Source organism: Oppia nitens, unplaced genomic scaffold (genome assembly GCF_028296485.1).
Source record: "Oppia nitens isolate AA-2021 unplaced genomic scaffold, nextdenovo-longstitch-racon4-pilon3 scaffold4_pilon_pilon_pilon, whole genome shotgun sequence".
NCBI lineage: Eukaryota > Metazoa > Arthropoda > Arachnida > Sarcoptiformes > Oppiidae > Oppia > Oppia nitens.
In genome coordinates, this window is record NW_026533232.1 from 392,501 (window position 1) to 412,870 (window position 20,370).

Consider the following 20,370-nt stretch of genomic DNA (forward strand, 5'->3'; position numbering starts at 1 on the left):
CGAAAAGCAATCAGAGTTGTCATTAAAAGCAAAACAATAATAAAAAGATTCATTTTTTTGTTGTTTGTTTAGATTTAGTTTATTTATTTAAAATTTTCAAACTATATCTACAAAGCAATTACCAAATAATATACTAATAATTTAATAATTGTCTTAAAATTTTTTTAAATATTTAATTAAAACTATTTAAGACTATTGACGTCAAATTAATTATTAAATTTTATGTAATCAAAGTAGGAAAAAAAATTTCTAAACTATTTATAGCTATTTAAAAATAAATAAATTTTTTCTAAAGTTAACAAAAAATATTTATAATATTCAAAACAATTTTCAAAAACAAAAGAAATAGAATTATATATTTTTTTTGAGTAAAAAATTTAATAAAAACATTATTATAAGAAAAACATTACAATAAACTAAATATAATTTATTTTTTTAGCTGAAGTCTGAAATACCGTTTCACTCGAAAAATATATTAAATTTATAAAAAAAAATTATATAAAAATCAATTGACGTCAATATTATTAAATCGTTATTTTCTATTTTAGTTTTAATAAAAAGTAATTTTAAACCTATAAAAAAAATCTATTTTTTTACTCAATTAACGTTAGTTTTGTCTCAAAATTAAAAAATACACTAAAAATATATCAAAAATCAAATTTAATTTCCACAAAAATATTTTGTAATAAAAAAAATCTATTTATAATTTTGTTTTTAAAAGAATAAGACATAAAATACATAAATTAAATTGAAAATAAAAACTTCCAAAATATACCTAAAAATAGTAATTATAAAAATTATTTTCTATTATTATTTTACATAAAAATCAAAAGTAAAATCAAATTACAGTGTTAGCCCGATGTGTGATTAGGCCAACAATTAACGACAAGTAATTAAAATTGAATAAATTTTATTAATGTTAACTACATAATGTCGTATATAATTGAATAACTGAACGCAACTGATTATAACAATGAAAAGCATAAGTATATATAGATATTAAAAGCTGATAAATAAGTAATAATTATGAGTAGCCATCTGTCGGCTATCATTCCCCCGCTGACAAAGACCAGGGCGGTGGCCAACGAGATTTTCGGTGAACGATGGGTGACCATCGATGACGACGAACTGTTGCAATTCGTGTATTATCTGCCAATGTATCGATGAGTCCATTGGTTGGTTGTCGTACCAATTGGTTGGCAATTTGTTTGTTTGTTGTTGGTTTTCGGGGACCATCCGTATACAACGTAAACGTCGATTTGATGACCCTTTTGTTTGGTTTTGATTGTTGTTGTTGTTTACTGTTTTTGTATCGACTTTCGGTTGTTTTATTATTATTAGTCATGCCATTGTCGGTACTGACGCTGTGATTGTCGTTAATACAGTCAGTATGAGCGACAACTGTTTTGTTAAACGACAACTTGTTTGTGTTCAACTTGTTTTGACGGCAATGTTTTTGTTTATCAATTGTCTTGAACGTAACTGAAGACTGTTTGGCAGTGCTTTGTATTTCAGACAATTGTTTAACCGATTGTGACGGTGACTCCAAATGAGTGACGACTGATGAGTATTCGATTGTTGTGACATCGGCGACTTGTTTAACATTATTTTTCGTTGTAATAATGTGATGTGAATTGTTCGGTGCTTCGACTTGTATGCAATACGAACTGTTATCGACTGCTATGTCGTCATCAGTGATGAGTGTCGCTTCGCGTGTTTTGATGGATTCGCCGAATCGCTTCGTTTTAGCGGACTCTATGCCTAAGGCGACCTCAAACCATTCTTGTGGTGTCTTAGGACGAAGAGATCCGAGATGATAACGGTAGGTTTCGGGCATACCATTGGTTAACACGGCTATTGTGTTGTCGTCTGAGAGATCAGCTCTTTGTGTTAGACGTCTCATATCGTTGTAATATGAAGTGACTGATTCGTGACGTTGAAGTGATCGTTGAAGTGCTTTGATCAACGGGTTAGTGGTTTGTCGACCAAACCGACTGACCATTAACTCACGGCAGCGTTGCCAAGTGAATGTGTGTCCCATTGGACCAATTTCTCTAGCGACCCAAGAGAGTGCATCACCTGAGAGATGTCGAGCCAAGACGACCATCTTTTGTTTGTCTTCAGTGATGTCTGCAGTGAGAAAAGAGAAAATGTCGAGCCATTCTTCGACAGTGACTGAAGAGTCAGGACCGGAGTATTTGTCACACAAAAGACCGGTGAAACGAGTGATTGTTTGAGTTGCAGGTGTGGGCGATGTATCACCAAAATCATAGCGTATCATATTCGATGCCTGTTGTGGTAGAGTACGACTTCCGTTTCCGGCTCCAACACGTGTGCTTCTGTTTTGCGGTAAGACTGGATTTTCGGCTGTGCGCAACCGACAAAACTGCTCGACAGTTTTTGTTTCTGAATCGCTTGAGTCTTGACCCGCATTCGGCTGACCAGCGCTAGTCACCGATTGATTGGTACGTCTGTTGGGAGTGTTACGGCCTCGTCCTCGAATACGGCTTCTGGTATTGTATGTGTACGGCATGTCGTATGAGTGCACTTAAAAATTGACTTAAATGATATCCTGAACCGACTGCGCCAAAATTGTTAGCCCGATGTGTGATTAGGCCAACAATTAACGACAAGTAATTAAAATTGAATAAATTTTATTAATGTTAACTACATAATGTCGTATATAATTGAATAACTGAACGCAACTGATTATAACAATGAAAAGCATAAGTATATATAGATATTAAAAGCTGATAAATAAGTAATAATTATGAGTAGCCATCTGTCGGCTATCAACAGTAAAAACTATTCAAAAGTAATTCTAAATTAATTATAAAACAATTTTATAAAAATTCATATATTATTAAATATTTTCCATTTTTTATGCAAATTGTTTTGAAGTATAAATAGTTTTATTTTTTGATTTTTTAAATATCATTTTTAATTATTTATTATTATAATACTTGCTTTTTATTTTTAAATTTATTTATAGTTTTGTTTTAAAAATAAGTCAAAAAACAAATGGACTTATAAGACAAATATAACTTTCAATGAGTTTTTAAACATTTTTATATCAAATTAAAGTAAACTTTTATTATGTTTTCTATAATTAATTCCTACTTTAGTTTTTTATTTAAATATTTTTATAAAAAAAATAAAGAATAGAATAACAAACTATTTATTAAAGTTATTAAATCTTAAATTTAAAATAAATAAAAAAAAACTATTTTTAAAAAAAAAATTATTGTTTTATTCATTGCTTTTTATTAATTAATAAAATTATTAAATCATTTGAAAAACAATTAATATATGACTTGAATTGAAAATTAAAACTTAAAAAACTGACAATTAATACAAAGATTTAATTTAATTTAGTCTAAAAATAATGTTTTTTATTTCATTTAATACTGGATTTGAATTTTAATCACTTGTTTATCGCAAATCACTTATTTGTGTTTATCACAGGATTGATACCATACTTTCAGTGGTTGGTAACCACTGTTTGTTTTGACCAACTTTTTGTTCAGATCGGTTAGTATTATGATATTAGCGTGAAGTACACCACCAGTAGTGGACAGTAGTCTTGAAAATGTATTAACCAATTGTTGCCGATCAGGGATATAGTGTAGAACATAGTTCGAGAATATCAGATCAACTTTGAACTCTAACTCCCGAACCCCAGGACTCAACTCAGGCCATCCGATACTCATATCTTGTGTCAATCAATAGTCTTTCCCTTGTTATTAGTGTCGGCATAGTTGGTCATCACTGGATCGACATCTATGCCGACAATATGCTGGTGTGGGACACTTGTAGCTAACAATTTGGTTATACCACCATCACCAGCACCCACATCGACAATCAAATCATAACATCTATTAATTATGAAAAAAAATTATTTATCATTATTATTATTATTTTTTATTATTTAATTATAATACCATAATATCATAATTAAATAAAATAATAATAACTACTATACATACCTATTAGTATTTTTTAAAGATATTATTATAAATGAATCTAGCGAAAATTTTCTGGGACAATAGTTAAGTGTTCCATAAACACCAGGCTCAATTTGGTCCATTGAAAATAATGTGTCATGGTTATTTATAATATAATTATTTCTTTTTTGGGACAAAATAATTTTTTATGCAATTTTTTAGTTATTTAAAAAAAATATTTTTTCTAATATTTATACTGTTTTATTTACTGTATACTATTAATTAAATACTGTTATTATCATAAATGCATAGCATAACATTACACACTAACAAACAAGTTAATGATAAACATTATTGATAACATAGTTTATTAGTTGTTATTGATTAAAAATATGATTTTACTAACAATAAAAAAATTATTAATCATTATTATTGGACTAAATTTGTTTAACAACAAATGTTAAAATATTTTTTTATTATTTATATATATATATATTTAATTAAAGATATAAATATTTGATTTAATAAACATAATAAACATTTGATTTTAATAAATTTGATTTTATTAATCTAGTTTTAGTTTAAACTTATATATCAATAAAATCTAAAATCGTAAAAATAATGTTTCAATAAAATTTCAATATTTTTCAAAATTTATTACTATATTATAATAAATTATTATAATTATTTATATATAAATTATTAAAATTTATTTTTTGTAACTAATTATTAATAACAATTGCTTTAAATATATATACTCTATAAGTCACAGTTATTACGATTAATTTTTATATAAATAAAATAATCATTTTTAAGTAAACATATTTTTTTTTTAAATAAAATATCTACAATTAAAAAATAGTTAGTCAATAGTGTATAATGTAGTTTATTTAAAAAAACGTTTATTTTATAATCTAATAATCTTAATAATTGTGCATTGATTATGTTATAATAATAATAAAATTATTGCAATAATATATTTATATTATGCATAATAATTGTTTATACTTTAAAATAAAATATTTGTATAATTATCAAATATTTGTTATTTTCAATATATTTCATGTATAAACAAAAAATGTAATTTTAAGATTTATAGCTTCTGTTTAATGAAAATACTATCGTAAAAATTATAATAATTATATGTTAAACAAATTTAAATCAAAATAAAATAAATATATTTATATATTAGTTTTAATGTATTAATAATCATTAATATTAAGCATGTTGTAACATTATTATTTGATGATTAAAATGATAAATAATTTTAGTATTAATTTTTAAGTTAGTATAATAAAGTAGAATTTGTAATAATTTTAAAGTAAATAAGTATTACAAACAAAGTAATAATATTTTTCTATTTAAATATAAATATAATTTCAAAGTGTATAATAAAAATTTATATATTTTTGCATAGAGTATATATATTTTTTTAACAATGAAATTAATGTTAAAATTGATTATTACTATTATTGTTATCGGCAAATGTGAATTACACTGGTTTAATGATGTATTACAATCAGGTAAATACCATATAATTATATAATACTTATATATAGATTATATTACATATAATGGTCATCCTATTTAAAATCTTTTATTAATATAAATATAAAAATATATGATTTATTGTTATTTTTATTTTAAAAATTATTATTTTTAAAAAAAAAATTATTATTATTATCTAACAATTAACAGATTGTAGCAATGTACATTTAAATAAAACTTCATCAACTGGTAGTATTAGTAGTATCAATTATCCGGATGGTCATCAAGCAAACTTCCAATGTACCTGGTACATTAGTGTCGATGAGGGCAACATTGTTCAACTAAAACTATTAGATTTACAAACTAAATTAACACACGATCAAATCTATATATATATGATGATTGGCATCAACAAAAAAAAGTTGCTAGCTAACTATAATGGCCAGTTAGCTAGTATCAATAGTAACAATACGGTAGTTAATTCAACAACAAATAAGATATTAATCATATTTAAAACTGATCGCAATGAACTACATAATGGTTTTAAGTTAATGTATCATCAAATAGGTAATTAAATTTTTTTGTAAATAAAAAAATATATATAATTTATATTTAAAACAATTATATTATCTTGTAATTAGTAATTTCAATTGATTTGGCTAATTTTACAAATATTATTTACCATCAAAATCTAACTGATCAAATGGGTATAATTGAGTTTAATAACCAAAATAGTAGTAATTTTGATAAATGTTTATGGAATATAACAACTGTTCCTGGTAAAAGTTTGCGATTGTATTTTAGCAAGTTTAATATAAATGGAAAAATTTTACAAATTTATCAAAATTTAAACAACAATTTTATTACACTTAAAAAATTTCAATCAAATACTGTTTATGATAATAACAATGGCACACATCTAGTGTCTGGATCAAATAACGTTATTGTGGCAGCCATTGTTCTGGGTCAATTGGAAATACTATATGAAACAATTGATCATGGTAAACTTTTATTATAATTATTATTTAATATTAATTTTTAATAGTTAAATATTAATATACTAATGATATTTAGGATGTGGTGGTATATATACCGATTTAAATAGCGGTACAATCTATAGTCCCGGTTATCCAAAAGTGTACTACGAAAATCTCAATTGTACCTGGCTAATCAATGTTACCCATGGCTATAATATATATTTTCAAATTGATGAATTTGATTTAGATAGAAATGATTATATCACCATTAGCAATTATCATTCAAATAATAGTATATATAATGCAAGTGGCGGATCTATAGCCAATAAAAATGTACCTGGACACATTCAATCGGCTAATAATAATCGGGCCATGATAACATTTATATCTGATAATAACAATAGCTTAAAAATGGGATTCAAAATTAGTTATCGAACTAAATATATGGGTTAGTAAATTATTTTTGTAATTTAACTATGTTATTTTTATTATATATAAATTTTCTTAATAATTTTTTTACCTAGGTTATAAAGGTTTACTAATATTATCGACAGTAAATAGTTTGCTAAATATGCAAACAAATAGATATTTTGGCCATCATTTGGGTTATATGGATATTATTGATGCCAATGAAAATCAATTGATTATATTTCATCAGGATAGTCATCGATTAAAGTTTATTAACCTGGATAATTTTTCTGATATTATCTATAAAATTGATTCAATACAAGCCAGATCTGATGGTATAGCATATGATCGGACACATGGACTGTTGTATTGGATAGACAGTCAGTTTAAAACTATTAATGTTATGCATATTAATAACACACAAAATAGACATACAATTGTTAATCTTGAAAGTGATTTCTCTAAACATTTATTAGTAAATCATATGATATCAGTACTTATTTGGATTAATATTGGTTTTCAGCCAAATCTAATGCAATCAAATTTAGACGGAAGTAATCAAACAGTTATTTATCAAAATGGCAAACAAGTGTCACAACTGACCATTGATTACGATAAACACAGATATTATTTCATTGATCACACAGACTATGGATTATATTCATGCAATTTCAATGGCAATAATGAATTGTTTTATTTGAAATCTAAACAACTATTTGATTCATTGATTGCAATACAAGTCATCGATAATGACTTATTTGTGGCAAACAATCATATGATTTATAAACTGCAAGAAATAGATCTACGGATACCCAGAGCTGAAGTCATTGTTTTTGCCAACAAATCTTCAATAAGTTTTAATAATGAAATATACTTTGAATATAACACAACAGCCGTTGACATCAATACTATATACGACTGTTTTATTATGAATGAAAAAGTTTATAATTTTACAAATAATAAATGCATTGATAATAATTGTCACGATTTATGTCTACCCAGTGATGGCCAGTCGTATAATTGTATAGACAATAACTATATAATAAATCAAAATACTGATAACAATAATAATAATAATAATAATAATAATGTTAACAATTATAATTCAAACCAAAATAACAAGTTAATTGATATAAATATTGATGATAAATTATCTAGCTTAAAATCAATGACTATATTTAATACAATTATTAATGTTTTAGTTGTTATTACTATTGTAGTTATCATAGTTATGTAAGTTTTAATTATTATTATTATTAATTATAAATAATTTTTATATGTTTATACATTTAAATATTATTATTTCTAAATTTTTTAGACTAGCAAAACATCGACTAATAATTGGTTTGCAATCAAATAATAATTCAATGATACCATTGAATAATTATCACAACATCGACAACAATACTACCCACTCATTGGAAACAATAGTTAATTAATAGACGACAAAAAAATTATAGTTATTTTTAATACACTTAAAATTTATGTAAAATTTTTTTTATTTACTTTTTTAATTATTTAGAAATATATAAAACAATATTAGATTAATGTAATTAAAAATATTAATTATTGTTAATTATTATTGAATTTTTATTAGTATTTTGTTTGATATAAATTTTTTGTTTTTATTAACATCTATTTGGGCACTGACAGGGCAGGCATTTATTTACTTAAAACCCTGATAGCACTATGTGTGTGACTGTTAGCTATATTTATATTTATTATTATTATAAATATAACTATGTGTGTGCTATACACACAAAGCCACTCCTATGTGGGGGTCGGTAATGAGGGTCGCCTACTGTCCTTTATATACAACAATAATATACTAATAAATTTAAACATAATATGTATATAATAATACAGCATATAATTTTTTTTAACAATAATTTTATTTTATGATAACATATTGTAAATTATCTCAAATGATTCATATAGCAATAAGTCTATAATTATCAATATTTATCTAACAATTTATTTACAAATAAGTGTTTTTTTATATTAAGTATTTTTTGTGGACATAATAAATAATTATTACATCAGCTTTAAGTAAAAAATATACTAAGTTAGCAGTTATAATAAATTATTTAAATTAAAGTTATTCAAAAATGTAACTTTTATTATATTAATAGTTTCAATGTTATTTCAATAATTTTTTCAAAATTATGATTTACGTAATAAACGAATACGACATAAATGATTTGTATATCTATTAAATTACTTAAAAAAAACATTATTTAATTATTGTGTATATTATGTATTATTTATTGAAATTTATAATTTTATTTATAACAACTATTGATATCGTAAAATGTGAATTACCATGGTACAGGACTACCTCACAAAAAGGTAATTTATATACAGTAATTTTTTTTAAAAAAATAAATATAAGATTTATTATTTTTTTTAACATTATAATCAACAACAACAAATTATTTAAAAAATCAACTGTTATAAATTTTATTTAGATATAATACTGTATAATATTATATAAAAATAAATTAATATTTTAGTTTATAATTAAACTATTAATAAATAATTTTTTAATTGAATAATTTATTTATTAATTAAAAAAAATATGTTTAATTTAAAATTAAACTTTTTCTCATTGTTTAATTTATTATAGATTGCAACAATGTACAAATAAATTCAATTGCTGCTGGTTATATAAGCAGTCCTAATTATCCTGATAATTATTTAAATAATTTACAATGTACATGGTCGATTACTGTCGACAAGAGTTGCCAGATTCAATTGATTGTTGAGGATTTTCTAACTGAATTTCTACATGATCAAATCTATATATACGATAATTATCAGCAACAACAACAACAACAAAATTTAGAGCTATCTATCTATAGTAACCATTTAGATAGTAGTATGAATTTGATTAAATCTACGTCAAATACAATGGTCATCCTATTTAAAACTGATGAAAGTGAAACAAGTAGAGGATTTAAACTAAGATTTAAGGAAATAGGTATTTATTTATTTTTTATTTTGTTTTTAAAATAATAAACAATTTTTTTAAAATGTAAAATATTAATATATATATATATAAATAAAACTGTTTGAATCTTAAAGTTAAACCAATTAATTTGTCAAAATTTGCCATGGACAATTTGTTGTGTGGATCAAATCTAACAAATCAAACTGGATCAATTAGCTATAGTAATTTTGACAATCAATTTGATAAATGTTTATGGAATATAACAACTAACCCTGATAAAAGTTTGCGCTTATATATTAGCAAGTTTCATATTGAAAAGCATCAAGTCGAAATTTTTGACAATTATTATTATTATCATTACTACGATAATTATAATTATTATAACAATTATGTTTCGCTAATGAAATTATATTCAACTAACATTTATGATGAAACCAATGGCACACATGTAGTGTCGGCATCAAATAATGTTATTGTTGCAGCCAATGTGCAAGGTCAATTTGAAATACAATACGAAACTATTGATCATGGTAAACTTAAAATAATATCTATCTATCTATCTATCTATCTATCTATCTATCTATCTATCTATCTATCTATCTATCTATCTATCTATCTATCTATCTATCTATCTATCTATCTATCTATCTATCTATCTATCTATCTATCTATCTATCTATCTATCTATCTATCTATCTATCTATCTATCTATCTATCTATCTATCTATCTATCTATCTATCTATCTATCTATCTATCTATCTATCTATCTATCTATCTATCTATCTATCTATCTATCTATCTATCTATCTAATAATTTAATATTAATATACTAATTATATTTAGGATGTGGTGGTATATATAGCGATCTAAATGGTGGCAAAATCTATAGTCCAGGTTATCCAAAAATGTATTACGATAATCTAAATTGTACGTGGCTAATCAATGTTACCCATGGTTATAATATAAATTTTCAAATTGACGAATTAGACACTGATAAAAATGACTATGTTAACATTGATAATCAATACATTATAAGTGGATTAAATGAACCGGGTGGTAGTCAAAATGTATCGGTAAATACTAATCAGGCCAGGGTAACATTTTTATCCGATAATAACAATAGCATTAAAATGGGTTTCAAAATAAGCTACCGTACAAAATATATGGGTATTTTTTAAATTAGTTTGTTGTAATTAATTAAGTTTTATTATAATTATTATACATAATAATAATTTTTTTATATTTTAAAATTATTACTATATAGGCTATAAAGGAACTTTAATATTATCAATATTAAATAGTTTGCTGAATATGCAAACAAATAGAAATTTTGACCATTATTTGGGTTATATGGATATTATTGATGCCAATAAAAATCAATTGATTATATTTCATCAGGATAGTGATCGAATAAAATTTATTAACCTGGATAATTTTACTGATATTATCTATAAAATTGATTCAATACAAGCCAGACCTGATGGTATAGCATATGATTGGACACACGGACTGTTGTATTGGATAGACAGTCAGTTTAAAAATATTAATGTTATGCACATTAATAGTACACAAAATAGACATACAATTGTTAATCTTGACAATGATTTATCTAAACATCTATTAGTAAATCGTATGAAATCAGTACTTATTTGGATTAATATTGGGTTTCACCCAAATCTAATGCAATCAAATTTAGACGGAAGTAATCAAACAGTTATTTATCAAAAACATAGACAAGTGACACAATTGACCATTGATTACGATAAACAAAAATATTATTTCATTGATCACACAGACTATGGATTATATTCATGCGATTTCAATGGCAATAATGAATTGTTTTATTTGAAATCCAAACAACTATTTGATTCATTGATTGCAATACAAGTCATCGATAATGACTTATTTGTGGCAAACAATCACATGATTTATAAACTACAAGAAATAGATCTACGGATACCCAGAGCTGAAGTAATTGTTTTTGCCAACAAATCTTTAATAAGTTTTAATAATGATATATACTTTGAATATAACTCGACAAACATTCACAGCAATAGTATATATGACTACTTTTTAATTAATCTGAAAGTTTATAATTTTACACTTAATAATAAATGCATTGATAATAACTGTCATGATTTATGTCTACCCAGTAGTAGTAGTAGTAGTAGTAGTAGTAGTAGTAGTATTGGACAGTCGTATAATTGTTTAGATAATTATAGAAAAAAAACTTATAATAACTTAAAATTCATTACCATATTTAATACAATTGTTTTTGTTTTTGTTATAACTTTCATTGTGGTTATTATAATACTGTAAGTATTATTGTTATTATTATTTATAATAATTATTGTTTATTTTTTTATAAATAATATATTTGATAACAATATACAATATATATATATATATCTTATATTTTCTTTAGTCTTAAATTATCAAAACGTCGTCTAATAATTGGTTTGCAATCAAATAATAATTCAATGATACCATTGAATAATTATCACAACATCGACAACAATACTACCGACTCATTGGAAACAATAGTCAATTAATAGACGACAAAAAATTATAGTTATTTTTAATACACTTAAAATTTATGTAACTTTTTTTATTTACTTTTTTAATTATTTAGAACAATGTATAAAAACAATATTAGATTAATGCAAGAAAAATTATCATTTATTGTTAATTATTATTATTATTAATATTTTGTTTGATATAAATTTTTTTAATTAATTTAATACAAAAATATTATTGTTAGATAAAATAAACGTTAATTGTAAATAAATATTTATTATATTTATAATAGATATATTGTATATAAATTTTTTTTAACAATAATTTTATTTTATTATGATAACATATTATAGTGAAATTATAATATAATTTGTAAATTATCTCTATGATTCATACTATAAATATAAGTCTATTATTATCAATATTTATCTAACAATTTATTTACAGATAAGTGTTTTTTTACTGTTATATTAGCTATTTTCTAGACATAATAAATAATTGAGTAAACTTTGAGTAAAAATATATTAAGTTTGCAATTATAATTAAATAAAATTACAAAATAATAAATAATTATTATATAATAAATAAAATTGTAAAATTATTGATAATCTAACATTTATTTAATAGATTCAATATTATTTCAACAATTTTAAATTATCAGTAAATGATTTTTAATAAAATTATTTGTATTAATTAAATTACAAAAAATCATTTAATTTGTGTATTATGTATTATTTATTGAAATTTATCATTTTATTTATAACTATTGATATGGTAAAATGTGAATTACCATGGTACAGGACTACCTCACAAACAGGTAACTTGTATACAGTACAGTATATTTTTTTTTTGAATAAATATAAGATTTATTATTTTTTAGCATTATAATCAAATTAAAAATAATTATTTAAATCAACTGCTATAAATATTATTTAAATATAATACTGTATAATATATCATATTAATAAAATATAATAAAATAATATAGTTTATTAAACTATTGATAAATAATTTTTTTAATTGACGTATTTTATTAAATAATTTATTATTAAAAATAATATGTTTTATTTTTTCTCTATCTGTTTAATTAATAGATTGCAACAATGTACAAATAAATTCAACTGATGCTGGTTATATAAGTAGTCCTAATTATCCCAATAATTATCTAGATAATTTACAATGTACATGGTCGATTACTGTCGATAAGGGTAACCAAATTCAATTGATTGTTGAGGATTTTTCAACTGAATCACTACACGATCAAATCTATATATACGATAATTATCAACAACAACAACAAAAGTTGCTAGCTAACTATAGTGGCCAATTAATAGCTAGTAGTAGTAGTGATATTAAATCTACATCAAATACAATGGTCATCCTATTTAAAACTGATCATAGTCAAACACGTAGTGGATTTAAGCTAAGTTTTAAGGAAATAGGTATTTATATTATTATTTTTAAAAAAATAATAATTTTATAAATGTAAATATTAAAATATTAATTTTGAATTTTTGTTTTATATTAAAAAAACTGTTTAAATCTTAAAAGTTAAAACAATTAATTTATCAAAATTTGCCATGGACAATTTGTTGTGTGAATCAAATCTAACCAATCAAACTGGATCAATTAGCTATTTAAGTAACGTTAACAATCAACTTAATAATAAATGTTTATGGAATATAACAACTAACCCTGGTAAAAGTTTGCGTTTATATATTAGCAAATTTCATATTGAAAAGCATCTAGTAGAAATTTTTGACAATTATTATCATTACTATGATAATAATTATAGCAATTATGTATCGTTAATGAAATTATATTCAACTAATATTTATGATGAAACCAATGGCACACATGTAGTGTCGGCATCAAATAACGTTATTGTTGCAGCCAACGTACAGGGTCAATTTGCTATACAATATGAAACTATTGATCATGGTAAACTTTAAAAAAATATCTATATTTCTAATTATTAATATTGTTTATTATAATTATTATTTTCTATCTATATATATATATATATATATATATATATATATATATATATACATAATTATATTTAGGATGTGGTGGTATATATACCGATCTAAATGGCGGCACAATCTATAGCCCTGGTTATCCAAAAATGTATTACGATAATCTAAATTGTACCTGGCTAATCAATGTTACCCTTGGTTATAATATAAATTTTAAAATAGACGAACTCGATACTGATAAAAATGACTATGTTTACATTAATAATCTATACAATATAAGTGGATTAAATGAACCGGGTGGTCAAAATGTATCGGTAAATACTAATCAGGCCAGGGTAACATTTTTATCCGATAATAACAATAGCATTAAAATGGGTTTCAAAATAAGCTACCGTACAAAATATATGGGTATGACTATTTTTTTAATTAGTTTGTTTTAATTAATTATGTTTTATTATAATTAATTAAGTTTTAATTTAATTAATTAATTTTATTATAATTAATTAATTTTTATTATAATTATTATAAAAGATAATAATTTTTTATTCAAATTTATTACTATATAAGGCTATAAAGGTACTCTAATATTATCAATAGTAAATGGTTTACTAAATATGAAAACAAATAGAAATTTTGGTCATTATTTGGGTTATATGGATATTATTGATGCCAATGAAAATAAGCTAATTATATTTCACCAGGATAGTCATCGATTAAAATTTATTAATCTGGATAATTTTACTGATATTATCTATAAAATTGATTCAATACAAGCCAGATCTGATGGTATAGCATATGATTGGACACACGGACTGTTGTATTGGATAGACAATCAGTTTAAAACTATTAATGTTATGCATATTAATCAAACACAAAATAGACATACAATTGTTAATCTTGACAATGATTTATCTAAACATCTATTAGTAAATCATATGAATTCAGTACTCCTGTGGAGTAATATTGGTTTTCAGCCAAACCTAATGCAATCAAATTTAGACGGAAGTAATCAAACAGTTATTTATCAAAACAATAGACAAGTGACACAACTGACCATTGATTACGATAAACAAAGATATTATTTCATTGATCACACAGACTATGGATTGTATTCATGCGATTTCAATGGCAATAATGAAATGTTTTATTTAAAATCCAAACAACTATTTGATTCATTGATTGCAATACAAGTCATCGATAATGACTTATTTGTGGCAAACAATCATATGATTTATAAACTACAAGAAATAGATCTACGGATACCCAGAGCTGAAGTTATTGTTTTTGCCAAAATGTCTTCAATGAATAGTATTGATAAACAGATATACTTTGTGTATAACTCGTCAATCATTCACAGCAATAGCATATATGACTACTATTTAATTAATCCAAAAGTTTATAATTTTACACTTAATAATAAATGCATTGATAATAACTGTCACGATTTATGTCTACCCAGCAGTATTGGACAGTCGTATAATTGTTTAGATAATTATAGAAAAACAACTCAAGATACTAATGATAATAATCATAATTTATACAAAAATAGTACATTAATTGACGTAAATATTGATGAAAAATTAGCTAGCTTAAAATCAATGACTATATTTAATACAATTGTTATTGTTTTAATTATTATTACTATTGTAGTTATTATATTAATGTAAGTATTGTATTATTTTTATTATAATTATTGTTTATTTTAAAAAAATAACTATAAATATATCTTATATTTTATTTATAGTTTTAAATTATCAAAACGTCGTCTAATAATTGGTTTAAAATCAAATAATAATCCAACGATAGAAATGAATGATTATCAATACATCGACAACAATACAACTGACAAATTGTAATCAATTGTCAATTAAAATAACAAAAAAATAAACAAATATTTAAAATCTTGTTATAAGTTATAAAATTTTTAATTAAAATTATTAATTGACTTAATTAATTATTTATAAATCTATAAAATAATATGAATTTATTAGATTTCATAACACATTTTTAAAATTACGTTTTTATTTAATTTTAATTTAATGTAATAAATACTATATATTTTAGTATTATTATTAGTGATTATTATTATTAAAACAAAAATTATATTAAATTATTTAGAAATGTATAAAACAATATTAGATTAATGGAATTAAAGTTAGCAATTATTGTTAATTATTATTATTATTATTATTATTATTAATATTTTATTTGATATAATTTTTTTCGATAAATTTAATAAAAAAAAATATCGCTAAAATTTTATATAAAATAATATTACATTATTGTTAAATAAAATAAACGTTAATTGTAAATACAATACTGTATATACACAGTATATAATTTTTTTTAACAATAATTTTATTTTATTATAACGATTTCATATTATAGTGAAATTATGATTTGTAAATTATCTTTATAATTCATACAATAAGTCTATAATTATCAATATTTATCTAACATTTATTTACAGATAAGTGATTTTTACAGTTAAGTTAACTATTTTTTATAGACATAATAAATAATTATTACATCAGCTTTAAGTAAAAAATATATTAAGTTAGCAATCATAAGCAGCAATAAAATTATAATATAACAAAATTATTTTAATTAAGGTTATTCAAAAATCTAACATTTATTCAATAGATTAAATGTTATTTTAACAAATTTAAAATTATCATTTACAGTAAATGAAAAAAACATGTATTTATTAAATTAATTAAAAAAAACATTTAATTTTTCTACTATGTATTATGTATTGAAATTAATTATTATATTTATAACTATTGATATTGGCAAATGTGAATTACCATGGTACAGGACTACCTCCCAAACAGGTAACTTGTATTTATATACACTACAGTAATTTTTTTTTAAAAATAAATATAAGATTTATTATTTTTTAACATTATAATCAACAAAAACAAAAAATACAATAATTAATAAAAAATAATTATTGTATTATTTAAATCAACTGTTATAAATATTATTTAAATATAATACTGTATAATATATAATATGATATAAAAATAATATACTATTTATAATATATTTTATTAAACTATTGATAAATAATTTTTTTAATTGAATATTAATATTAAATAATTTATTATTAATAAAAAAAAAATATTTTTACTTTAAAATTTTAATTTTCTCTCTCTCTTTCTCTCTCTCTCTCTCTCTCTCTCTGTTTAATTTACGATAGATTGCAACAATGTACAAATAAATTCAACTGATGCTGGTTATATAAGCAGTCCTGATTATCCCAATAATTATCTAGATAATTTAAATTGTACATGGTCGATTAGTGTCGATAAGGGTAACCAAATTCAATTGATTGTTGAGGATTTTTCAACTGAAACACTACACGATAGAATCTATGTATATGATAATTATCAACAAAAACAACAAAAATTGCTAGCTGTCTGTAGTGGCCAATTTTCTAGCAATAGTAGTAAAAGTATTAAATCTACATCAAATACAATGGTCATCCTATTTAAAACTGATCGTAGCCTAACATATAAGGGATTTAAGCTAAGTTTTAAGGAAATAGGTATTTTTTTATAAAAATATTAATAATAATTAAAAATTTTTATAAATGTAAATATTAAAATATTAATTTTGTATAGTTAAAACAGTGAATTTGTCAAAATTTGCCATGGACAATTTGTTGTGTGGATCAAATCTAACCAATCAAACTGGATCAATTAGCTATTATAGTAAACATAATATTAATAAATGTTTATGGAATATAACAACCGACCCTGGTAAAAGTTTGCGTTTATATATTAGCGAGTTTCATATTGAAAAGCATCTAGTAGAAATTTTTGACAATTATTATCATTACTATGATAATCATTATAGCAATTATGTATCGTTAATGAAATTATATTCAACTAATATTTATGATGAAACCAATGGCACACATGTAGTGTCGGCATCAAATAATGTTATTGTTGCCGCCAATGTACAAGGTCAATTTGCTATACAATACGAAACTATTGATCATGGTAAATCTATAAAAAATATCTATATTTCTAATTAATATTGTTTATTAAAATTATTATTTTTGTTTTCTATCTATATATATACTACTATATATACAATACTACTAATGTATAGTAATATATACTATTATATATATATATACTACTATATATACAGTATATACAGTATATACATACTATTATATATATATATATACAGTATATATATATACAGTATATATATATACTACTATATATTTACATAATTATATTTAGGATGTGGTGGTATATATACCGATCTAAATGGCGGCACAATCTATAGCCCTGGTTATCCAAAAATGTATTACGAAAATCTTAATTGTACCTGGCTAATCAGTGTTACCCATGGTTATAATATAATTTTTCAAATTGACGAACTCGATACTGATAAAAATGACTATGTTAACATTCATAATCTATACAATATAAGTGGATTATTAAGTAAACAGGGTGGTAGTCAAAATGTATCGGTTAATACTAATCAGTCCAGGGTAAAATTTTTATCCGATAATAACAATAGCATTAGAATGGGTTTCAAAATAAGCTATCTTACAAAATATATGGGTAAATATTTTTAATTAATTAAGTTTTAATATAATTATTATAAATCATAATAATTTTTTTTATTCAAATTTTAAATTTATTACTATATAGGCTATAAAGGTCTACTAATATTATCAGTAGTAAATGGTTTACTAAATATAAAAACAAATAGAAATTTTGACCATTATTTGGGTGATATGGATCTTATTGATGCCAATAAAAATCAATTGATTATATTTCATCAGGATAGCCATCGATTAAAATTTATTAACCTGGATAATTTTACTGATATTATCTATAAAATTGATTCAATACAAGCCAGACCTGATGGTATAGCCTATGATTGGACACACGGACTGTTGTATTGGATAGACAGACAGTTTAAATCTATTAATGTTATGCATATTAATAGGATAAAAAATAGACATTCAATTGTTAATCTTGAAAGTGATTTATCTAAACATTTATTAGTAAATCGTATGAAATCATTACTTATTTGGGTTAATATTGGTTTTCAGCCAAACCTAATGCAATCAAATTTAGATGGAAGTAATCAAACAGTTATTTATCAAAAACATAGACAACTATCACAACTGACTATTGATTACGATAAACACAGATATTATTTCATTGATCACACAGACTATGGATTGTATTCATGCGATTTCAATGGCAATAATGAAATGTTTTATTTGAAATCTAAACAACTATTTGATTCATTGATTGCAATACAAGTCATCGATAATGACTTATTTGTGGCAAACAATCATATGATTTATAAACTGCAAGAAATAGATCTACGTATACCCAGTGCTGAAGTCATTGTTTTTTCAAAAAAGTCTTCAATTAATAGTATTGATAGACAGATATACTTTGTGTATAACTCGACAACCATTCATAACAATAGAATTTATGACTACTTTTTAATTAATCCGAAAGTTTATAATTTTACACCTAATAAATGCATTGATAATAACTGTCATGATTTATGTCTACCCAGTAGTAGTAGTAGTATTGGACAGTCGTATAATTGTTTAGATAATTATAGAAAAACTCATGATAGCTTAAAATTCATTACAATATTTAATACAATTGCTATTGTTTTTGTTGTAACTTTTATTATAGTTATTATACTATTGTAAGTATTATTATTATTATTATTTATAATAATTATTGGTTATTTTTTTTATAACTAATATATTTGATAACAATATAAAATATATATCTTATATTTTATTTAATAGTTTTAAATTATTAAAACGTCGTCTAATAATTGGCTTAAAATCAAATAATAATCCAGTGATACAATTGAATGATTATCAATACATCGACAACAATACTGCCGACAAATTGTAATTCAATAGTCAATTAAAATAACAAACAAACAAATATTTAAAATCTTGTTATAAAATATGAAATTTTAAATTAAAATTATTTAATTGAGTTTTAATTATTTTTAAACCTATAAAATAATATTAAATTATTAGATTGTATAACACATTTTTAAAAACAAAATTGACTGTATATTGTGATGTATTATT

The 20,370-nt window shown here is 22.8% G+C and overlaps 1 protein-coding gene across 1 annotated transcript; it reads left to right on the forward strand.

The window, feature by feature from the left end:
* The first annotated feature begins 13,056 nt into the window (after positions 1 to 13,056).
* LOC128959700 (deleted in malignant brain tumors 1 protein-like) lies at positions 13,057 to 14,097 on the forward strand. Its single transcript, XM_054305703.1, has 4 exons — positions 13,057 to 13,102; positions 13,380 to 13,727; positions 13,837 to 13,989; positions 14,081 to 14,097. The coding sequence occupies exons 1-4, from the start codon at positions 13,057 to 13,059 to the stop codon at positions 14,095 to 14,097; spliced, it is 564 nt and encodes a 187-aa protein (XP_054161678.1).
* The last annotated feature ends 6,273 nt before the right edge of the window (positions 14,098 to 20,370 follow it).